The sequence below is a fragment of the Thermoascus crustaceus genome, assembly GCF_041956765.1.
Source record: "Thermoascus crustaceus strain CBS 181.67 unplaced genomic scaffold VTN00scaffold_2, whole genome shotgun sequence".
Classification (NCBI taxonomy): domain Eukaryota; kingdom Fungi; phylum Ascomycota; class Eurotiomycetes; order Eurotiales; family Thermoascaceae; genus Thermoascus; species Thermoascus crustaceus.
The window spans coordinates 1111757-1130383 of record NW_027192528.1 but is presented as its reverse complement, the minus strand read 5'-3'; the positions used below and the strand labels follow the sequence as shown (position 1 = coordinate 1130383).

The window sequence follows — 18627 nt, the reverse complement described above, 5'->3', positions numbered from 1 at the left end:
TAAAAATAGAAAAGCTAATCCATCTAGCTACCTATGTACTTCAAATGCTACATAAGTCATAGTTAAACGTCTATTTCGCCTTAAAACGCCGATATCGCTTGCTGCGCCGTGTACATATGCCGCTAAAACAAGATAAATAGATGCAAGCCACAGCTGTGAAGACGCTCCATCTGTCCAAGAAATTCAAGAAACGCCGTGCTCAATGCAACCGAACCCGGACGCCATGCAAATGCTTCAATGGAAAAGGAAATGGGGGGAGAAATTGGAAGAAAGAATAGTAACAGCTCGCGCTTTTGTCGTCCAATCATTCCTCTTCGTCATCATATGAGTCTTTCGTGTCAGCCCAGCCGCAGTGCCATCGTCTGCCCTCCGTTTCACCACCTGTCCGCAAGTCTCTCGCATCCGGTCCCTCGCGCCAGCACCTAGCGCTATAGTCGTCGCTCACAGTGGTCAATTCGCCATCTACCGTCCAGGACACAGCGGAAACCTCTTTTTTATGGCCTTCAATCAAAGCAGTTCCGGTCGTGTATATTGGGATGGTATCTTCCAACCGTCCAGACAGACCAACTCCAGAACTGGTGCGACGAAGACCAGCACGAGGAAACGCGTGACGCTTAGGTTGTACAGGCTGCTGGTCGTATGTATCAACAACAGGTTTCTGAGGAGACGAGTGATGGAATCGTTCGTCTGTTGGGAAGAGAATCGCGCAGTGATCACTACTGCCAACCGCAATCATTTCTCCCTTATCATCGACTGCTTTCCGAATGGCAGTTTTGACGTAGAAAGAAGCGACTTGAAGGCGCGGGTGGCGGAAACCATACAGGGGACCAAGGCCCTCTTTGTCAGGACCGCCAGAACGTCGCGGAGGGGCGTTATTCAGAGATAATTCCGGTGCATGCCCAAGGATTAAGTGTGAGGTCGAATAAGCATACACGGTACCATCTCTGCATAATGTGTACAGTCTCGAGCCGTCACCACCGAATGTCATCGAGGTCAGTCCAAAACGCCTGTATTTCACATGGCTGTCCGGCTCGCGCGTGGTCGAAAGCGGGACAGGTCGGCCACGTCTGATGTTGTAAGTTGTCCGTAGATCCCACAGTCTCACGCAGGCATTTGCTTCGGATGCAGTGACGAATAGGTTCTCACGACCGGGAGGGAGAAATGCCAGGGAGGTCACCGTGATATCTGCACGACCAGGTTGGGGTTCCGAACGTTCAGCAGCCGATGTCCGTGGTTGCATCCAAGCATGGGCACCGTGGATACTGTTCAGAACTTGAGGGTACTTCATTTTGGGGCACGAGGCAGTAGGTGACTGGTCAACATCGGACTCAAGTGAGCACCTCACCTGCAAGGATGGCTTTTCGTACCCCTTGCACCTCAGATCCCAGATATTCACGTTGCCATCCCGACTGCAGGTTGCAATGACCTTGTCATTTGAGGCTGGCTGGAATTGGACTCGCTTCACGGAAGAGACGTGATTGGACAGGCAGTATATGGGTTTCTGGATGGCCATATCGATGACCAGCGTTGTTTGATCTCCGGAAGCAGTGGCCAATAACTTGTCGTCTGAGGAGAACTCAAGGTCCATTATCGCATTGACATGGGGGCGGAAGGTAAGGTATGACTTGGAAAAGCCGACCTTGTCGTTTTTTGCAGATTCCAACAGCCTTATCCCTCCCTCCTCATCGCCAACCGCAACAAGAGAATTCGCTTCTTGATGTCAAAACCTATCGCAACAGCACATTGTACTAGGGTTACTCACTGTTGCAGGAAGCAGTGCAGAACGGGAGTGCAAGATGATCACCAGAGAAACTTATGCAGGAATGGAGGTCTTCCGGCCGAGTATAGAAGTTTGACGTTTGATCCTGCCATCCTATAGCGTGGAAGGTTAGAAATATGGGAATGCAAATAAAGGCGCCTCCAAAAACAAACCAGTGCCGTAATTGGATCGTAGAGTCACCCTGTTCCGTCGAGACCCAGTCACGCTGCGCATATACAGCTCTCCAGAGCTCTGCAAGGCAACAGATCGACGGATAGGCTTGACTTCGGGAACCTTCTTAATAATATCGCGTTCTGGCTTCGGTTCTTCATCCCGCGTCGCGCGATCGATTTCGAGTTCGTTGACCGTCTTCTCGAGTTCTCGATCGTCATGGATATGGGATGCGACGCGGACCTTCCTCAGCGGCGACGACTGCAGGGGAGAAGATGAAAAGGACAGCTTCCTTTTCCTGCTTGGAGTCTGTGGGATATCTGCGAGGGCATTCTTGGGAGATCTATTGTCGCCGGCGTGCGATGCCTTGGTAAAGGCAGGGCCTAGGCGGTTTAGAGCCGGAGAGCTAAGCGTCTTCAAGGCCTGTCGGTTGGTCCTGACGCTGCCAGCACTGTTGGCCGCATTGAGGGCAGAACGAGGCGTGAAGAACCTCCTGAAGGAGCGTGGAGTGACTGGGGGAGGCTTCTTTGGTTTGCGACGAGCGCCGTCCTCTGATACTATCGAAGGCGGGGAAGACGAGACATCCTGAGACGAGGGACCGTGGACAGGATCTGACCGTGGTATCTCAGGAAGACCATGGACGCTGGCCATTGTGCACCAAGTGTCAATGGGGAGGCATGAATTGAGTGAATGGGGGCAGAGGGAGGCCACGAGGAGAATTGAGGCATAGTGGAACCCTTTGGGGCTGGAATGCTCACGTCGCGAGCGAGAACGAGTCTCGTGTCGGGCGTTCTTTCGTGACGCGAGTCGCCCGTTGCGGCAGGCGGTGAGCGCCGCGTGTATAGTGGCGCGCCATGCTCGGAACGGCAGGCGGTCGGCCCCCGCTGGTCGCTGCCGCCCGAAATTTTGATTTTTGTAGCCCGCACTTTTTTCCGCCAGATCGAGAGCTCCGGAGCAGCGCCGTGAGCTTTTGCCTGTCGTTCGTTTTCGAGTCCTCGCTCAGAATGGCGCCCGTCAAGCGCAAGGGCAATGTCGCAGAGGATGCGACTGCCCGTCAGCCGCAGAAGCGCGTGCGAGTCGGAGCAGACGAGCAGAAAAAAGACCAGAAGGAGAATGTCAAAGCTTCTGAGCTTACCGTTCTGCGCGACGATGAACCAGCCTTCCCTCGTGGTGGAGGGAGTGTCTTGACTCCTCTCGAGAAGAAGCAGATTCATATGAAGGCTACCAGAGATGTCTTGTTTGAGCAGAAAGGGTCTGGGAAGCCTGCTGGCGGCCTCGAAAGTGAAGATGAGGATGATGCGATGGAAGATGTAGATGAGGCTGCGCCTGCCCCCAAGAAGGCCCGCAAATCGAAAACCAAGGGCAAAAAGAAGAATGCGGAGCAGAAAGCGTCCGAAAAACAGGGAGTCCGGATCGAAGGTCTCAATTTCAAGGTACGGTGCATATCCTGTTCAGTCTGGGTCTCGTAAGCTAATTTTTACAGCGTATTGTCCCTGGGTCCATGATCTTGGGTCAGGTCTCGAGCATTAACGCTCACGACATCGCTCTCGCCTTACCCAACAACCTAACTGGCTATGTCCCGTTGACCGCCATCTCGAAGACCCTGGAGCAGAAAATCGAGAAGTTGTTGACCGAAGAGGAAAGTGATGAGGAAGAAGAGTCAGAAGAGGATACCTTGGACCTGAAGGCGTACTTCTATCTGGGCCAGTACCTCCGCGCTTATGTCACTTCTGCGGGAAGTGCGCCGACCGATCCTAACGCCAAGAGCAAAAAGAGGATAGAACTCTCTATCGACCCAAGAAATGCAAATTCAGGACTTTCGAAATCGGACCTGGTTGTGAACACCGCTGTTCAAGCTTCGGTCGTGAGCGTGGAAGATCACGGTTTGGTCATGGATCTTGGTATCGAAGGTGCTGATGTTAAAGGTTTCATGTCTTCAAAAGAGATTGATCCGGCAATTGATTATTCGAGCATCAAAGAGGGGTCTGTCTTCTTGTGCATGGTCACTGGCCACAACGCAAGCGGGACAGTAGTCAAGCTCTCTGCCAATCTGCAATCTTCTGCATCGATCAAGAAGTCCCACTTTCTCAGTACTGCGCCTACGATCAATTCTTTCCTTCCGGGAACCGCTGCGGAGATTCTCCTGACTGATGTATCATCCAACGGTATGCTTGGAAAAATCATGGGAATGTTGGATACGACAGTCGACCTTGTTCATTCAGGCGCCAACTCGGGAAAAGAAGATTTGACCAAAAGGTACCACAACGGTGCAAAGATCAAAGGACGTCTCATCTGTACCTTCCCAGCTGCGGAACCATTCAAAGTCGGCTTCTCGTTGCTTGACCACGTTATTAAGTTTAAAGCTCCGGGCTACGAAGGTGGCTCTTCGAATGAAAACCCTTCCATCTCTGCAATTATACCAGACGCAAAGGTTGTCAAGGTCGATCCAGGTATGGGACTCTACGTGGAGATCGGATCAAAGAAACACTTGGGATTCGTCCATATCTCTAGAGTCTCCGATGGCAAAGTGGAGACTATTTCGTCCGAGCAAGGGCCATTCAAAATCGGGTCCACCCATGAGGCGAGGATCGTGGGTTATAATGCGTTGGATAATTTGTACCTGCTGTCTTTTGAGAGAAGCGTCATCGATCAACCTTTCATCCGTCTTGAGGATGTGACTGTTGGGGCGGTAGTCAAGGGGAAGATCGAAAAGCTTCTGATCGGGCCCACTGGCATGGACGGACTGATAGTGTCCCTGGCTGATGGCATTACCGGGCTTGTGCCATCGATGCATTTCGCTGATGCGGTGCTCCAGCACCCCGAAAAGAAATTCCGCGAAAGCATGACCGTTTCTGCCAGGATTCTCTCCGTCAACCTTGAGAAGCGTCAGATCCGGTTGACCTTGAAAAAGACTCTATTGAATAGCGATTCGGCCATCTGGAAGGACTACAAAGACATCACTCCAGGTGCTCAATCTCCAGGGACCATAGTGAATATCCAACCTCATGGTGCCGTGGTCCAATTCTACGGCTCAATTCGAGGCTTCCTGCCTGTCTCGGAAATGAGTGAGGCTTACATCAAGGACCCATCCCAGCATTTCAGAGAAGGTCAAGTCGTCAACGTTCACGCCTTGAGTGTAGACGCAGATCGCGGAAAACTCGCTGTCTCCTGCAAGGATCCCTCGACGTTTTCAGACAGCTACAGGAAAGCCTTCGACACTATTCATCCGGGACTTCTCGTTACGGGAACCGTCTTCGAGAAATCCGGCGACGATCTACTTTTGAAGCTTGAGGGTTCAGGCCTTATTGCCCGGTTGGACGCCCAACATTTGGCTGATGGAACCGAATCCAAGAACCTGTCGGCGCTTGCGAAGGTCCGAGTGGGACAGAAGCTGTCCGATCTTTTGGTTCTTGATATCCAAAAAGCGCACAGGCTCATCAAAGTAACCAACAAGCCCAGTCTTAAGAAAGCTTCGAAGCAAGGAGCTCTCCCTGGAAGATTCGAAGACCTGAAAGAAGGGGCAGAGGTTACTGGTTTTATTAGGAACATAACTCAAGATGGCATCTTTGTGGAGTTCCTGGGAGGTCTCAATGGACTGGTGCCAAAGCGCCTTGTCAATTCTCAGTATGGAAGTGAACTAGACTTCGGAATGACCAAGTCACAGCCAATTTCCGCTACTGTTCACTCTATTGATGTCGACTTACGAAAATTCATTTTGAGCATGATACCCTCAGAAGCTGCTCATGCACGTCCGGAACGCAAGGAACCTGCTAAACCTCAGTGTAATGACGATGTTGTCGCAAATCCTGTCGATGAGAGCATTACGTCAATGGCAGATTTCACCTTCGGAAGAGTCACGAAGTGCAAGATCGTCTCAATCAAAGAGACTCAGATCAACGTTCAGCTCGCGGACAACGTTCAGGGCCGGATAGACGTTTCAGAGGTCTTCGACAAATGGGAAGATATCAAGGATCGCAAACGCCCCCTGCGATTCTTCCGTGCCAAGCAGATCATTCCTGTCAGGGTTTTGGGCATCCACGATGCTCGCAGCCACAAGTTCTTGCCGATCAGTCATCGAACTGGGAAGTTCCCAGTCTTCGAGCTTTCTGCCAAGCCAAGCTTCTTGGAGGCTGCTGATCCTAACCCGTTGAGCCTGGACCAAGTCAAGGCCGGGTCTTCATGGTTGGGCTTCATCAATAATGTAGCTGACGAATGTGTTTGGGTCAGCCTTTCACCAAACGTTCGCGGAATGTTGCGCGCCATTGACCTGTCGGATGATCTATCTCTCCTGGCTGATATTGAAAAGAGTTTCCCCATTGGCTCTGCTCTAAAGGTTCAGGTTAAGGCGGTTGACCTCGAAAAGGGCCGTCTGGACCTTTCAGCCAAACAAGGCACCAGCCAGCTTTCTTTGACAGACCTTTCGACAGGCATGATCTTGCCAGGAAGAGTTACGAAGGTCACCGAACGGCAGGTTATCATGCAACTTAGCGAGACAGTCGTTGGTGCTGTCAACTTGATTGACATGGCGGACGATTATTCCAAGGCTAACCCCACGGTGTACCACAAGAACGAAGTCCTTCGCACTTGCATTGTTGATGTTGACGTCCCCAATAAGAAGGTTTCTCTTTCACTGCGGCCCTCGAAGGTTCTAAGCTCATCGCTTCCTGTCGAAGACCTCGAAATCACTTCATTGAAACAGCTGAAAGTGGACGACATCGTTCGCGGTTTTGTGCGACGAGTGGCTGATAACGGACTTTTTGTGACCCTGGGACACAAAGTTACCGCTTATGTCCGTGTATCTGATCTATCGGACTCTTACCTCAAGGAATGGAAGGATGAGTTCCAGGTGGATCAACTTGTGAAAGGAAGAATCATATTTGTGGATCCTGAGAATAATAAGGTAATGATGAGTCTAAAGGAGTCTGTTTTGGACCCTAATTACAAGACTCCTATTACCCTCCGTGACCTTAAGCCTGGTCAGATCGTGACCGGAAAGGTGCGAAGTGTGGAGGAATTCGGTGCCTTCATCGTTGTCGATGGATCCGCAAACGTTAGCGGCCTCTGCCATCGCAGCGAAATGGCGGAGCAACGGGTTGAAGATGCCAGAAAGCTCTACGAAAAGGGCGATGCCGTGAAAGCCAAGATTCTCAAGATCGACTACGAGAAAGAGAAGATTTCCTTTGGTCTGAAGGCCTCGTATTTCGCGGGCGACGAGGATGCTAGTGACGACGATGACGACTCCATAGAAGACGGAGAGAGCATCGACATCGACGGTCTCGGTGGGGTAGAGATTGAAGTCGGTGACGAAGACGACAGCGATGATGATGATGACGTCTCCATGGGAGGTGTCGAGTTGGAGGATGACAGTGAGAGCGATGGTGAACAGAGCGATGAGGACGAGAAGATGCCCGACGCTCAGCCCGAAAAGCGAGGCGGTCTCCTCGCAGACGGTTTCGATTGGTCTGGGAACATCCATGTTGACGACGATGACGAAAAGAAGGCGCTTATGTCCGATTCTGATGATGAGAATATCTCAAAGAAAAAGAAGAAGCATCGGAAGCCGGAGATCCAGGTCGACCGCACGGGAGAGCTAGATGCTAACGGTCCGCAATCGGTGGCTGACTATGAACGTCTCCTGCTTGGCGAACCCGACTCATCGCTGTTGTGGCTCAAGTACATGGCTTTCCAGTTGGAGCTTGGTGAGGTCGACAAAGCCAGGCAAATTGCAGAGCGCGCCATTCGCTCCATCAGCATTGGACAGGATACTGAGAAGCTGAATGTCTGGGTGGCGTTGCTGAACTTGGAGAACACTTATGGTACCGATGACACTCTTGAGGATGTGTTCAAGCGTGCCTGCCAGTACAACGACATCCAGGAAATCTATGAGCGGATGACCAGCATCTACATCCAGTCTGGGAAGAATGAGGTAAGAGATAGTTCCCCTCCTTCTTGGCCTTTTTCTTAGACAGATCGCTGACGAATTCCCTTCTACAGAAAGCCGATGAGCTTTTCCAGACCGCTCTCAGGAAGAAGATTTTCCAGTCCCCCAGCTTCTATCTCAACTACGCCACCTTCCTCTTCGATACCATGGGTGCCGCCGACCGCGGTCGTGCTCTGCTGCCACGTGCTCTTCAGTCTCTTCCCAAACATACTCATGTCGAGACCACGTCGAAGTTCGGCCAGCTGGAATTCCGCTCTAAGAACGGAGATGTCGAGCGCGGCCGCACCGTCTTCGAAGGGCTGCTTTCCTCGTTCCCCAAGCGTGTTGACCTTTGGAACGTGCTTTTGGATTTGGAGATCAAGGTGGGCGACAAAGAACAGGTGCGGAGGTTGTTCGAACGAGTCCTTGGAATAAGCAACGCCAAGAAGAAGGGTGCCGCCCCTGCTGCTGGTGCAGACGACGGCAAGAGGAAACTGAAGCCCAAGCAAGCGCGTTTCTTCTTCAAGAAGTGGCTTGCTTTTGAGGAGAAAATTGCTGCCCAGGAGAGCGGTAACGAGAAGATGGTTGAGGAGGTCAAGGCCAGAGCTGCAGAGTACGTCAAGTCTTTGCAGCAGGAACAGGAATAAGCGATGTATTTGTTATGAGCTACAAAAAGTCCTGGTTTCAAATGAAAATGGGTGTTGTGGTCCGGGAGGCTTTTGCATTGTATATAAAGGAAAATGATCTCATGGCCATCTTTTTTTTGTTTATACAGATGTTTCGTTTGCATGCGATACCATTCAGTACATACAGAACGCCAAATACATGTTGTCATTAGAAACCCTTTTATACAGTAGCTCCGTAAAATGAATGACAAAGTAAATGCAGTTCATTTATTATTTTTACAGACGTCATCCTCAAGAACATCAGCCTTGTTGCCTCTTCTGCGCCATAAGCCTCCTGTATTCTTCAACAATACTCTTCCGCTCCCCTGCGAGCTCTTCTCTTCTTCTCAGACTTCCCGCCGCAGCAGGCACATTGGCGACATCGACCTTCGCGCCGCCCCGAACCTTGAACACCTCCTTCGGCTTCGTCAATTGCGGCGGGGCCTGCACCACGTCCATTGGATTAACCGGCCGCGTTGCACGAGCTCGCTCGTTGAGCTTCGCCCAGGGATCATCGTCATCGTCGGTTCCCCCTTTCTTCTTTTTATTTCCCTTGCCCTTCTTCTTCGCTTTCCCCTGCCCAGCTTCCTCCTCCCACTGCTTCCACAACTCCAGCTGCTCCTCGTACTCGGCCTCCTTCTCCTCCCGTTCCTCTTCCTCGCGCTCACGGATCCGCGCCTCCTCCTCACGCCACTCCTGCTGCAGCCGGCGCAGGCGCTTCTCGTGCTTCGTCACCCGCTCCTCGCGCAGCTTGGGCAGGTCCGATGAGGCAGGCTTGCTGGATTTCTTAATCCCCGAAAGCGGCAAGGCCTGGTCGACGCGCGCAGCGTAGTCGGACAGCTTCTCGCCGGGGAGGATCTTGGGGATCGCGTCTGAAGAAGAAGCGTTGGACTTCTTCGAGCGCGAAGTAGTAGTAGAGTCATCGCCATCCGCGGCATCTCGTTTCCTCTTCTTGCTCTTTTTATCATTCTTATTACTCTCCGACCCGTCTTCTGACGTGCGCTTCCCCATCTTCATCTGCTGGTACCGCATCAGTCGCGCGAAGGCCTTGGGGGTGTCGTCCACCATCCCGACGCTCGACGCGGCTTTCTGTGCTGCTGACTTCTTCTTCTTCGCGCCATCTTTCTTTTGCTGCTGTTCTTTGGGAGGGAGAGGTTTGGCGATCTTGGTGGGTGGGAGGTCGTAGGTGCTGGAGCGGAAAAGGAACAAGAGTCAGTCAGTCAGCGCAAAGCCAGGAGATGAAAGGGAGAATCGGTGGGGAATTTACGATTCGTCCTTTTGACGCCTCTTATGTTTGTGAGGCATCTTGATCTATTAGTAGTATGCGATGTCGTGGGGGGTAGGTAGCTGTCGAGCTCGTCGCCAGCGCTGTGGTGACCGAACTTTTTTTGGGTCGAAAATCTAATCGCGAAACTGATAAGATCGGACCAACCAGCCGTGCATGCAAGCTTTCCTCTCTACAACAGAAGAAATGCATGCGAGACCACCTTTCCTTTTAAACCATTTCTATCCAGATATATATTTTTCTGTTATTTATTTATGTTTAAACTGAAAAAGGATATGATTCTTTTTTAATCAGGTTGCAGCCTCAGCAGCTCTGACTACCATCAAAACCTCGTAAGTTTCTCCCTACATGTTATTCCAGTACCATGCATCATTGAATTGCATGTTTCATTCTCCAGAAAATATTAGCCCCACCAGTAATGCACCCGCTCGTAGACTCCATACGGGAGAGGTTGATCTAGTCTCTATCACAGCCATAGAAAAGATCAATGGGGTTAAAGAAGATGATCATGACCCCACCGAAGCACTACCTGGAGTCAAAACCCGGATATCCATTAAATAAAACAATAAGGTGCTAAGCCAGTACGTATATATGTATGTATATTGACGAGATGATCTCTATTGTGGACTTTCTTTCGATTATTAAGCAGTGACAAGAAAGGAAGACCCCCAAGAGAATAAATGTCTTCGAGATTACATTTCAATCCAGCTCCCTTACATCAACTAATTCTCCCCAAAGACTTATTAGCCTTATTTTGTATGTACGTACATGTACATCGATACATGGTACCAATCAGTAAGTAGGCTTTTTCCGCGCGGGCCGGACCCAAACCTGAAAAGAATCACCTTACCAGCTAAGAGTTTAATAAAAATGAAAACTCCTAAGTCCCCATGTTTCAACTTTCTCGGTTATCTCGGCTTTTCCGACTAAAAACAGATTTACGGTTCGGAGTTCCCGAAACTGAAAGCAAGGTGTGCGGTAAGTAGGCTAACTTCCACCGGAGATTCTTCGGCCGGGCCGACCGTTCCCATTTCCCGAAAAATCACTTCATCACTTCACCTTTGCAGGGTAAGTAGGTATGTATTCAGTAATGGTTCAAAAGTGATAAGACTTATATGGATATAAAAGTCAGAAGTATTATCGTAAATGGAAGGTAGTCTCGTGGCGTATTTCTTTGGTAGGTTACTCGAGAGAACCAAGTCTTTTTCGTATGTAGTTGCGTCGATATCCACCTCATCGACAAGGATTTTGTTCTAGGCATTATTAAGATCTTTACATCATTAGAAGTTGGATTGAGCCATTGATTTGAACCTGAACTGATAAAGAAAAAGATGACTGAGAAGAGAGTCCGGGGGACCTGATCAAATACAGCATGACATCCGGTTCAAATGTCAAAGCGACAGGCAAGCAGAAACTGCATATGGTCGTTATATGGTTGGTTGTTATCTCCTAGGTATATACCTACAGATCCATCTAATATTTCAAGTTCTGAGTCATCGCGTGGTACCATAGTTAATGTAAATCGTACGAAACGTCAAAATCTTTGAAGAGTCGATTCTACCGTGGACTTTAGACCAGGCTGAAAGATTCTAGTTTAACCGATCCACTTCGTCTGGGGAAGCTGCAGGGATAATACTCCGTAGGTACCGTAGTCACCAACTATATAAAATAGGATAACCTTATCGACACTCCCACGGAGCTGCTGCCTATCGAAGAAGCTGAGATGTTGAATACGTGCAGCAAGAATTCTTATCAGGGACCAATTAGTTGAGGAGTACGCGGCAGTACTGTAAGAGTACTTGATTTGGGCAAAGGATATGATGGGGTTTACGAAAATAAATTGATCGGGTGATACAGTTCCTGAAATGATGAAATGGTGCCTTAGGCCGAAGGTGTAATGCTATCAAAGAATGTCTACGTTTAAGCTTAGATTGAGATCAACGCTTGGTTCACAGAACCTCTGAGAGCACGACGGGCTGAGCATTCTCCGTGCCCCCCTAGGATCGAAAAGTCGTTGGCTGGTAGAGAGAACAGCAGGGAAAGATTGAACATTATTTTATTTTGCGGCGTAGTTCTTGTCGTTTGCGGAGTACGTACTGTACCTACGGAGGTCTTTTTCCACGACGGCAATTCCTCGGCGTCTCCATATCGGAATCGTAGGGATACAAGTGACGAGCGGGGCGCTCGAACTAAACCACTGAACCAGCGGGAATTTCAACTCTGCGAAGCTTATTACCAACTGGAATGCTCTCGATCATCACGTCGCAGGAGCTTCATATGACTATGGTAGATGAAGTCTCGCCATGGCGTAGGTCAGAATCTCACGACAATGTCCCGCTGAGTTGCGTCTGTGTCACTCCGTGAGTCTGTGATGGATCAGCGACTCTACGCAGTAGTTATGGTGGAGGTTGTGGGGGCCGTTTGATCTAGGTTAGACTTCTCAAAGTGACAACGCTGCAGGAGCACTGTTCGACGCTCACAAGGCTTCTAGTTTGTCGAGTTCTTCAACCCCCCCCTCGAGGTCATAGCGGATCGCCATGCTGGTTCTCGAATCTCTGTGAGTCTGGAGCGTTGGGTGGAGCGGAGATGCTGAGTGTCCCCCCTGTGGAGCAGAAAGAGGCATGCCATTTCTCTGAGCCAATGAACCAATGGATTTCGGGACCGTAGCCGCGTGGATAAGGATCGATCGCTGGCACGGCTCCAGCCTTCGAAAAGTCGCAAGACTCAAAACCCAGGTTGCTCGTCCGAGCTATATCCCAAAGGGAATGTGATGCGCCGCTCTGACCGTTCTCATGTATGGGGTGCTCCGTACAGCTGCGGCGAAAACCGTCCAAGCCCCAAGGGAAAAGACGGCTTGCCTCCCCGAGAACAAAGGAGTTGAAAGTGGAGGCGAACAGCTGGGCCTTCACTTCAAAATGGCTCATGGACCCTTCTTCTAGCCATGCTTCCAGTGTCGCAGTAGACGCTGTCCACCGTCGTTCGACCCGGCTACCTTGTTCACTGGTTCTTTCTGAAATCCGCCGTACCTGATGGTTACTTGCCGTTCCCAGTTTTGTTTGCTCTGAAGTCGCAGACAGCAGTGGTGGGACAATAAGAGCCATTCGAAAGAAGACAGAATCTCTCGAAGAAAAGCAATCTTTCAACCTGGAGGTTTGCTTTGCTCTGGATTGAATCAAGCTTCGTGAGCGACAGGGGCTCGGCCAGTCCACGACGAATCGAACAGCGCGGTAATGCCGTCGTCCTCCCGCCGCTTCCGCTCGCCAGGGCGTCAGCCTTACGACCGCATCGACCAGCAAGGGACCTGTCCTCCGCTTCTTGGCTCGCAGCACGACTCCTCCAACACCAGCCACGACGATGATCAGGATGACGCTGCCGAGCTCAAGCCTGGCGCCCGAGAATCGTTCGACGCTCTTTCGGACATCGAGCTAGAAGACCAGAGACACTATCGACGCCGATTCTGGATTCCATGGAGCTTGCTCCAAACAGCTGTCTTTCGATGGTGGTCCGGCCGGAGGAAACCAAAGGGCGCTGTTCCGTTATTTGATTCGAATGGGTCAAATTCGTTCTCTCAGAAACCATTTAGAAGGTCTAGAAAGTGTCGTTGGTTGCTTAATGCAATCCTAGCCATCTTTGCAATGCTGTGAGTTTCCATATCAACACCGATCACAGTCCGCTGGTCGGGAAAAGAAGAGCTCTTGCTAACCGTACGCAGAGGCGTTGTCCAGTTCTTCATCCTCCTTTGCGGCGTCATGGTCTCGTTCTTTCCCGACGACTTCGACCGGGCCGTTGACTCTTGGGGTCTACGAGGCCAACAGGCCGATGACCTCACACACTGGCCGACGGACTCGACGAGAGATATTACACCGGTCGGTTGTCACTCACACAACGATTATTGGCGTCGCGTTCCTTTATATTCAGCATTGCAGGCTGGATGTATTGGCGTAGAAGCAGACGTCTGGCTGGTTGACGAGGAGCTTTACGTTGGTCATACAGAATCCGCCTTGACGCCTACTCGTACCCTGAGGAGTCTTTACATAAATCCTCTTGTGAATATACTCGAAAAGCAGAATCCCATCACCCAGTTCCACAAGGAGAAGGACCATCCTTTACATGGCGTCTTTGACACCGATCCTTCACAAACGCTGGTGCTTCTCGTCGACTTCAAAACCGACGGACCAACCACATGGCCTTACTTTATCTCTCAACTGTCGCCTCTGCGTGACCGTGGCTATCTCACCTACTTTGATGGAAAAGAGGTTGTCAACGGTCCGATTACTGTTGTCGCTACCGGAGAGGCGCCATTCGACCTTCTAACGTCTAATTCCACTTATCGATATGTTTTCTTCGATGCTCCACTCGATCAATTGGCGGATGAAGGGCCCGAGGACACAGATGCAGACGGCCTTCCCGTCCAGGCAACAGCAACTTCAAAACGCGCCTCCCCGGAACCTGGCCAAGGTCCGTCTGACACCTCTATCGGACCTGACAGCTATAACCCCACAAACAGCTACTACGCCTCTGTTTCATTTAAAAAGTCCATTGGGTTCCCCTGGCGCTTCCACCTTTCTTCAAAACAAATGGACCTCCTCAGGGCCCAGATCAGGGGCGCACACCGTCGCGGTCTGAAGGCCCGGTATTGGGGTATACCCAGCTGGCCACGGAGTCTGAGGAACCACATCTGGAGTGTTCTCGTACGGGAAGGCGTGGATCTCTTGAACGTTGATGACCTGCGCAGCGCGACGAGAAAGGATTGGAGAATGAGGCCAATCGATTTATGGTTCTGATTTGTCGAACCGTTGTCTGTGCCACTTCTAACCTAGTGGGGTGGCTATTTTCAAGATATGCGTTATGATCTAGCCCGATATGATCTGGATTATGCATTAAATTTACGGCGCATAAGATCTCTGACTTGGAAGGAGTCATGGATTCTGCTGGCGGAGTCTTGAGTTTTCTTCCTTTTGAATGGTGCTTGCTCATTTGTTTTGCATTTGGGAGCCGTTAGATACCAAGTATGGCAGTTTTTGTCTTCGAATTTTTGCCATCAGTTCAGGCATCTTGCTGATATCCGATAGAATCTGGCTGTTGCTGCTTAGATGTACATATTCCATGTGTGCCATACTTGAGCGTGATGCGTAGACTGCGCTCTGGGTATCCCATATCTGATGAACTATGTACATTACTGAACTTGGGAAATCAGACTATATGAGCCAAGTTTGCATTTGTCTATCTCCCCTAAATTCTATATAAACCGTTCATAAACTACATGGAAGGGGGGAAATGAGCAACAACATATCAATCGGGGTATCCATTCATGCGTCATCGAAACCATGTCACCATATCCTATCAGCGCTCCTCCAGGTAAATATCACGAAGTCCTTCCGCACAGCCATTGCTTTTATATACTATACTGTACTGCACTGCACCCAACTATAAACAAAACAACGCCTCCTCCCCAAACTCCCTCACCACGCTCCCTTCCTCTCTGATAATACTCCCCAGCCAATCCCTGGCCGTTTCAAAATCCTTCGCGCCGAATTTCACCAGGACAAAGCCCGCCCTCACGCGCGCTGACGTCCAGGTCACGTCGTATTTTGGCTTTGATGATGAAGAGTTCGACGGAACAGATGATGACGACGACCAGTTCCGACCACCGATTCGCGGGTGCGATGTGAACTTTTGCATGAAGAAGGAGGCCAAGGAATCGAAGAGGGGACCGTAGAGGATTAGAGTACCCACGATTCCGTGGGGATGGGTGCGTTCGCGGATGATTGTATTTGTACCTGTACTTGTACTGTTGGGGGTTTCTTTTTCTGTAGAAGTCCCATTTTCTCCATTACTGGGGTCAGAATCTGGATATGGGTATGGGTATGGGACTTCATTATCGAGAATGACCGAGTCTCGAAGGAGGAGTTTCTTCTTTTTTTTCTTCCCGCCTCCGACAAGGTCGTCGGAGAGGTACACCTCATTCTTGCCCTTCCAGAAATGAAAGTCCCAGTTCTCGCCCCTGGAGGTGCGGCCCTGCGTTACCCAATCTAGGACACAGAGACTGCTCCTCTGATTACCGGTCACGCTCCCATCGACCGTGAACCGCTGGACCTGCTCGTATCTGCTATCCTTGAACGGCGCGGACGGATCAGGCAGGTAACACAGCGCGGCTTCCCGTCCGATATCGACGTCCAGCGTCTGTCTGCTCATGTATTCAGTCTCATTCTTGTTCGCTCCGCCTAATCCGCCGCGCTGGCTTTTCCTCCCGCCAGGCGCGGTCTTGAATATCTTCGTACTCCCCTGGGGAGTTGTCACGACCAGTCTCGTCGCTGGCTTCAGCGTGATCGAGACGTCGATGTGGTCGCCGGGCAGGAGGCCGCCGCCGTAGGTGAGGAGGTAGAGGTGGATGGGTCTGGTGGCGGCGGATGGGAGGACGGACGATTCAGGTATGAATCCGGGGGAGCGCGAGAGGAGCTTGAGCGGGTATTTGAAGGTTAGGGTCGTCAGGGTCGGGATTGATGGGGGGAGGAGGGAGAGGATGACTTCGCCGTGTCCTGGCTTGGCGGGGGATGAGGTGAAGGGGGAATTGAGTGTCATTTTTGTGGTTCTGGTCAATTCGTGGCTATCACGAAGTATATGAGAAAGCTGGGAGGTGAGAAATGGGGCGTTGTAGATTGTTTAAGAGACGGTTCATCTTGTTTAGGCGGGGACGGGCCTTATCAGTCTGTCTTTAGCCCCTTTGAGTGGTGTTTCACACCGCAAAAATGAGGTCAATTCACCATTGCTCTGAATATGACAGATGGAAGTGAATTGCAACCAATGTTCAGTAATGATCCGCTCTTCATAATGTCATGGAAGCTGAAGACTGACGGAGTCTCCTGTAGAAGCCCCGCTGCGCAAGCTCATATCGCGCGGAGCTTCCCCAGAGATAACTAGGGCTAGGGCTAGCGCGGTCAGATGCTGAGCGATACACGCTAGTAACGGGCGTAACGGCGTGACAGCATCTTGGCGGGAAACAACAGAAGATGAACGCCAGGCACCTTCGGGGGGGGGGGGAAAGTCGCGTAGCCTGCGCCGCTCGACAATTCACTCTCCTCCTTCAAAGTCTCGACTCTTCCCCGCCCATCCGTCGACTTGGGTCTCAGAGCCCACCACGCGCTCTTGGATATTCCCATTCAGGTTTCCTATGGGGATTCCCCCTCTGTGATCCCCCCTCCAGAGTCAGCTTGTCCCGCGCGTCGAGCCCGCCAGACGCGCAAACCCGGGCCGGTCTGTCTGTGCTGAATTCATCCGATAACCTGAGACGAGACTTCGTCGCGCGACGATCTCCAACAATCCCGATAGATATCATTATCAAATCAGAACTGTCCATGAAAGATTTCTGCAGTTAAACCGCCTACTAATTCTCAATCGCTGCACGCTTTTGAGAAAGAAAGAATGGACGTGGATACGTCGACGCAAAACGAGGCGCCCCCAAGCGCGCCGCTGACAGCGGAAACAGAAGGGAATAACAACAACAGCAACAGAAGAAAGTCTGGCCGTGCGACGCGAAAACCGGAGTTCTTTTCGGAAGCCGCTTACAGCCCCGTTAGCACCAAGCGAAAGCGCGCCGCTACCCAGCGCGACGACGATGATGAAGGAGAAGAAGATGCGAATAATGAAGAGGACGCGTCACAAGAGGAAAGTGGGGATGAGGACGATGACGATGACGATGCTGATGAGGAGGAGCTGAAGGAGAAGAGACGGGCTGCGCGCAAGGCAGCGACCAAGAAGACCACGACAAAGGCGAAGTCCAAGCCCAAGGAGGCGCATGCTGCGAAGAAGCCGAAGATAGCCGCCAACGGCGTTCGAAAACAGCTTGCTATCCGTCCTGCTACCAACGGAAAGCAGACAACATCACGACCCAGGAAACCAATAGCAAAGCCCAGCTTGGCTAATGGCGAGGAAGAAGGGCTATACGGTATGCACCTATATCACAACGTGGATAATTATATGCTGACATGCGTCATGTAGTCGAAGTTTTTGCGAGAGGCCATACCGTTGACGCTGTCGCGGCAGAGTGGCTTACCCAATATGAACGCGACAGTGTGAGCGCGATGCGCGACCTGGTCAACTTTGTCCTGAGGTGCACGGGAACCGACCTCAAGGTAGAGAACCAGGACATTGAGGACGTTGACAATGTTACAGATCGCATCGATGATCTGCAACAAATGTACCAGCAGCAGACCATCACTGACTATCCTCTCATCTCCAAAGCCAAGAAGTATCGATCCTTCCAATCGATTCTCGAAGCTTTCTTCGTGGCGCTGATTCAGACGCTCCACCACTCGTCTGTTCTCTACAATGAACCTGCCTTGATTGAAAACCTCCAAGTGTGGGTCGGTTCGATGTCGTCTGCGCCAAACAGACCATTCAGACACACTGCTACTATCATTTCTTTGTCAATAACGACTGCACTCTGCGATCTGGCGCAAGGGGTGACTTCCACAGTATCCACTTCCCGGAAGCAGCTTGAAAGCGAAAAGAAGAAGAAGACCGTTAATAAAGGTAGAGCTAATGCGATATCAAATACTATCGAAGCAGGTGAAAAGAAGCTAGAGATGATCGACGAGCTTCTGAGAGATAACTTTGACGCCGTGTTTGTCCATCGGTATCGAGATGTTGACCCAAAAATCCGCTCCGAATGTATGGCAGCCCTGGGCCGTTGGATTCGCGGCTACAGGGAAATGTTCTTCGAGGGCCAGTACATACGGTATCTAGGCTGGGTCTTGTCAGACACCGTTGCGCATACGCGAGCTGTTGTTGTGGCACAACTCCGCAGCCTCTTCGAAAATAAAGATAA

The 18627-nt window shown here is 51.0% G+C and overlaps 6 protein-coding genes across 6 annotated transcripts in view; 3 read left to right on the top strand and 3 right to left on the bottom strand.

Annotated features, from left to right (window-relative positions):
• Positions 1-304: 304 nt before the first annotated feature.
• Positions 305-2581, bottom strand: VTN00DRAFT_3925 (uncharacterized protein; the record flags this gene model as incomplete). Its single annotated transcript, XM_069430296.1, has 3 exons — positions 305-1710; positions 1763-1873; positions 1933-2581. The coding sequence occupies 3 exons, from the start codon at positions 2579-2581 to the stop codon at positions 305-307; spliced, it is 2166 nt and encodes a 721-aa protein (XP_069289446.1).
• A 353-nt stretch (positions 2582-2934) lies between these two features.
• VTN00DRAFT_3924 (uncharacterized protein) lies at positions 2935-8497 on the top strand (the record flags this gene model as incomplete). Its single annotated transcript, XM_069430295.1, has 3 exons — positions 2935-3363; positions 3414-7856; positions 7925-8497. The coding sequence occupies 3 exons, from the start codon at positions 2935-2937 to the stop codon at positions 8495-8497; spliced, it is 5445 nt and encodes a 1814-aa protein (XP_069289445.1).
• Positions 8498-8776: 279 nt separating this feature from the next.
• Positions 8777-9820, bottom strand: VTN00DRAFT_3923 (uncharacterized protein; the record flags this gene model as incomplete). Its single annotated transcript, XM_069430294.1, has 2 exons — positions 8777-9704; positions 9783-9820. 2 exons carry the CDS (start codon positions 9818-9820, stop codon positions 8777-8779), a joined length of 966 nt encoding a protein of 321 aa, XP_069289444.1.
• Positions 9821-13030: 3210 nt separating this feature from the next.
• Positions 13031-14584, top strand: VTN00DRAFT_3922 (uncharacterized protein; the record flags this gene model as incomplete). The annotated part of the gene is made up of 2 exons (XM_069430293.1): positions 13031-13440; positions 13513-14584. 2 exons carry the CDS (start codon positions 13031-13033, stop codon positions 14582-14584), a joined length of 1482 nt encoding a protein of 493 aa, XP_069289443.1.
• A 643-nt stretch (positions 14585-15227) lies between these two features.
• VTN00DRAFT_3921 (uncharacterized protein) lies at positions 15228-16382 on the bottom strand (the record flags this gene model as incomplete). The annotated part of the gene is made up of 1 exon (XM_069430292.1): positions 15228-16382. The coding sequence occupies one exon, from the start codon at positions 16380-16382 to the stop codon at positions 15228-15230; it is 1155 nt and encodes a 384-aa protein (XP_069289442.1).
• Positions 16383-17222: 840 nt separating this feature from the next.
• The window catches only part of VTN00DRAFT_3920 (uncharacterized protein), a gene marked incomplete at both ends in the record, with an annotated part of 3798 nt that continues 2393 nt past the window's right edge, over positions 17223-18627 (top strand). The window contains 2 exons of the mRNA XM_069430291.1: positions 17223-17745; positions 17799-18555. Coding sequence (XP_069289441.1) covers positions 17223-17745; positions 17799-18555 — 1280 coding nt within the window. The remainder of the gene's footprint in view (positions 17746-17798; positions 18556-18627) is intronic.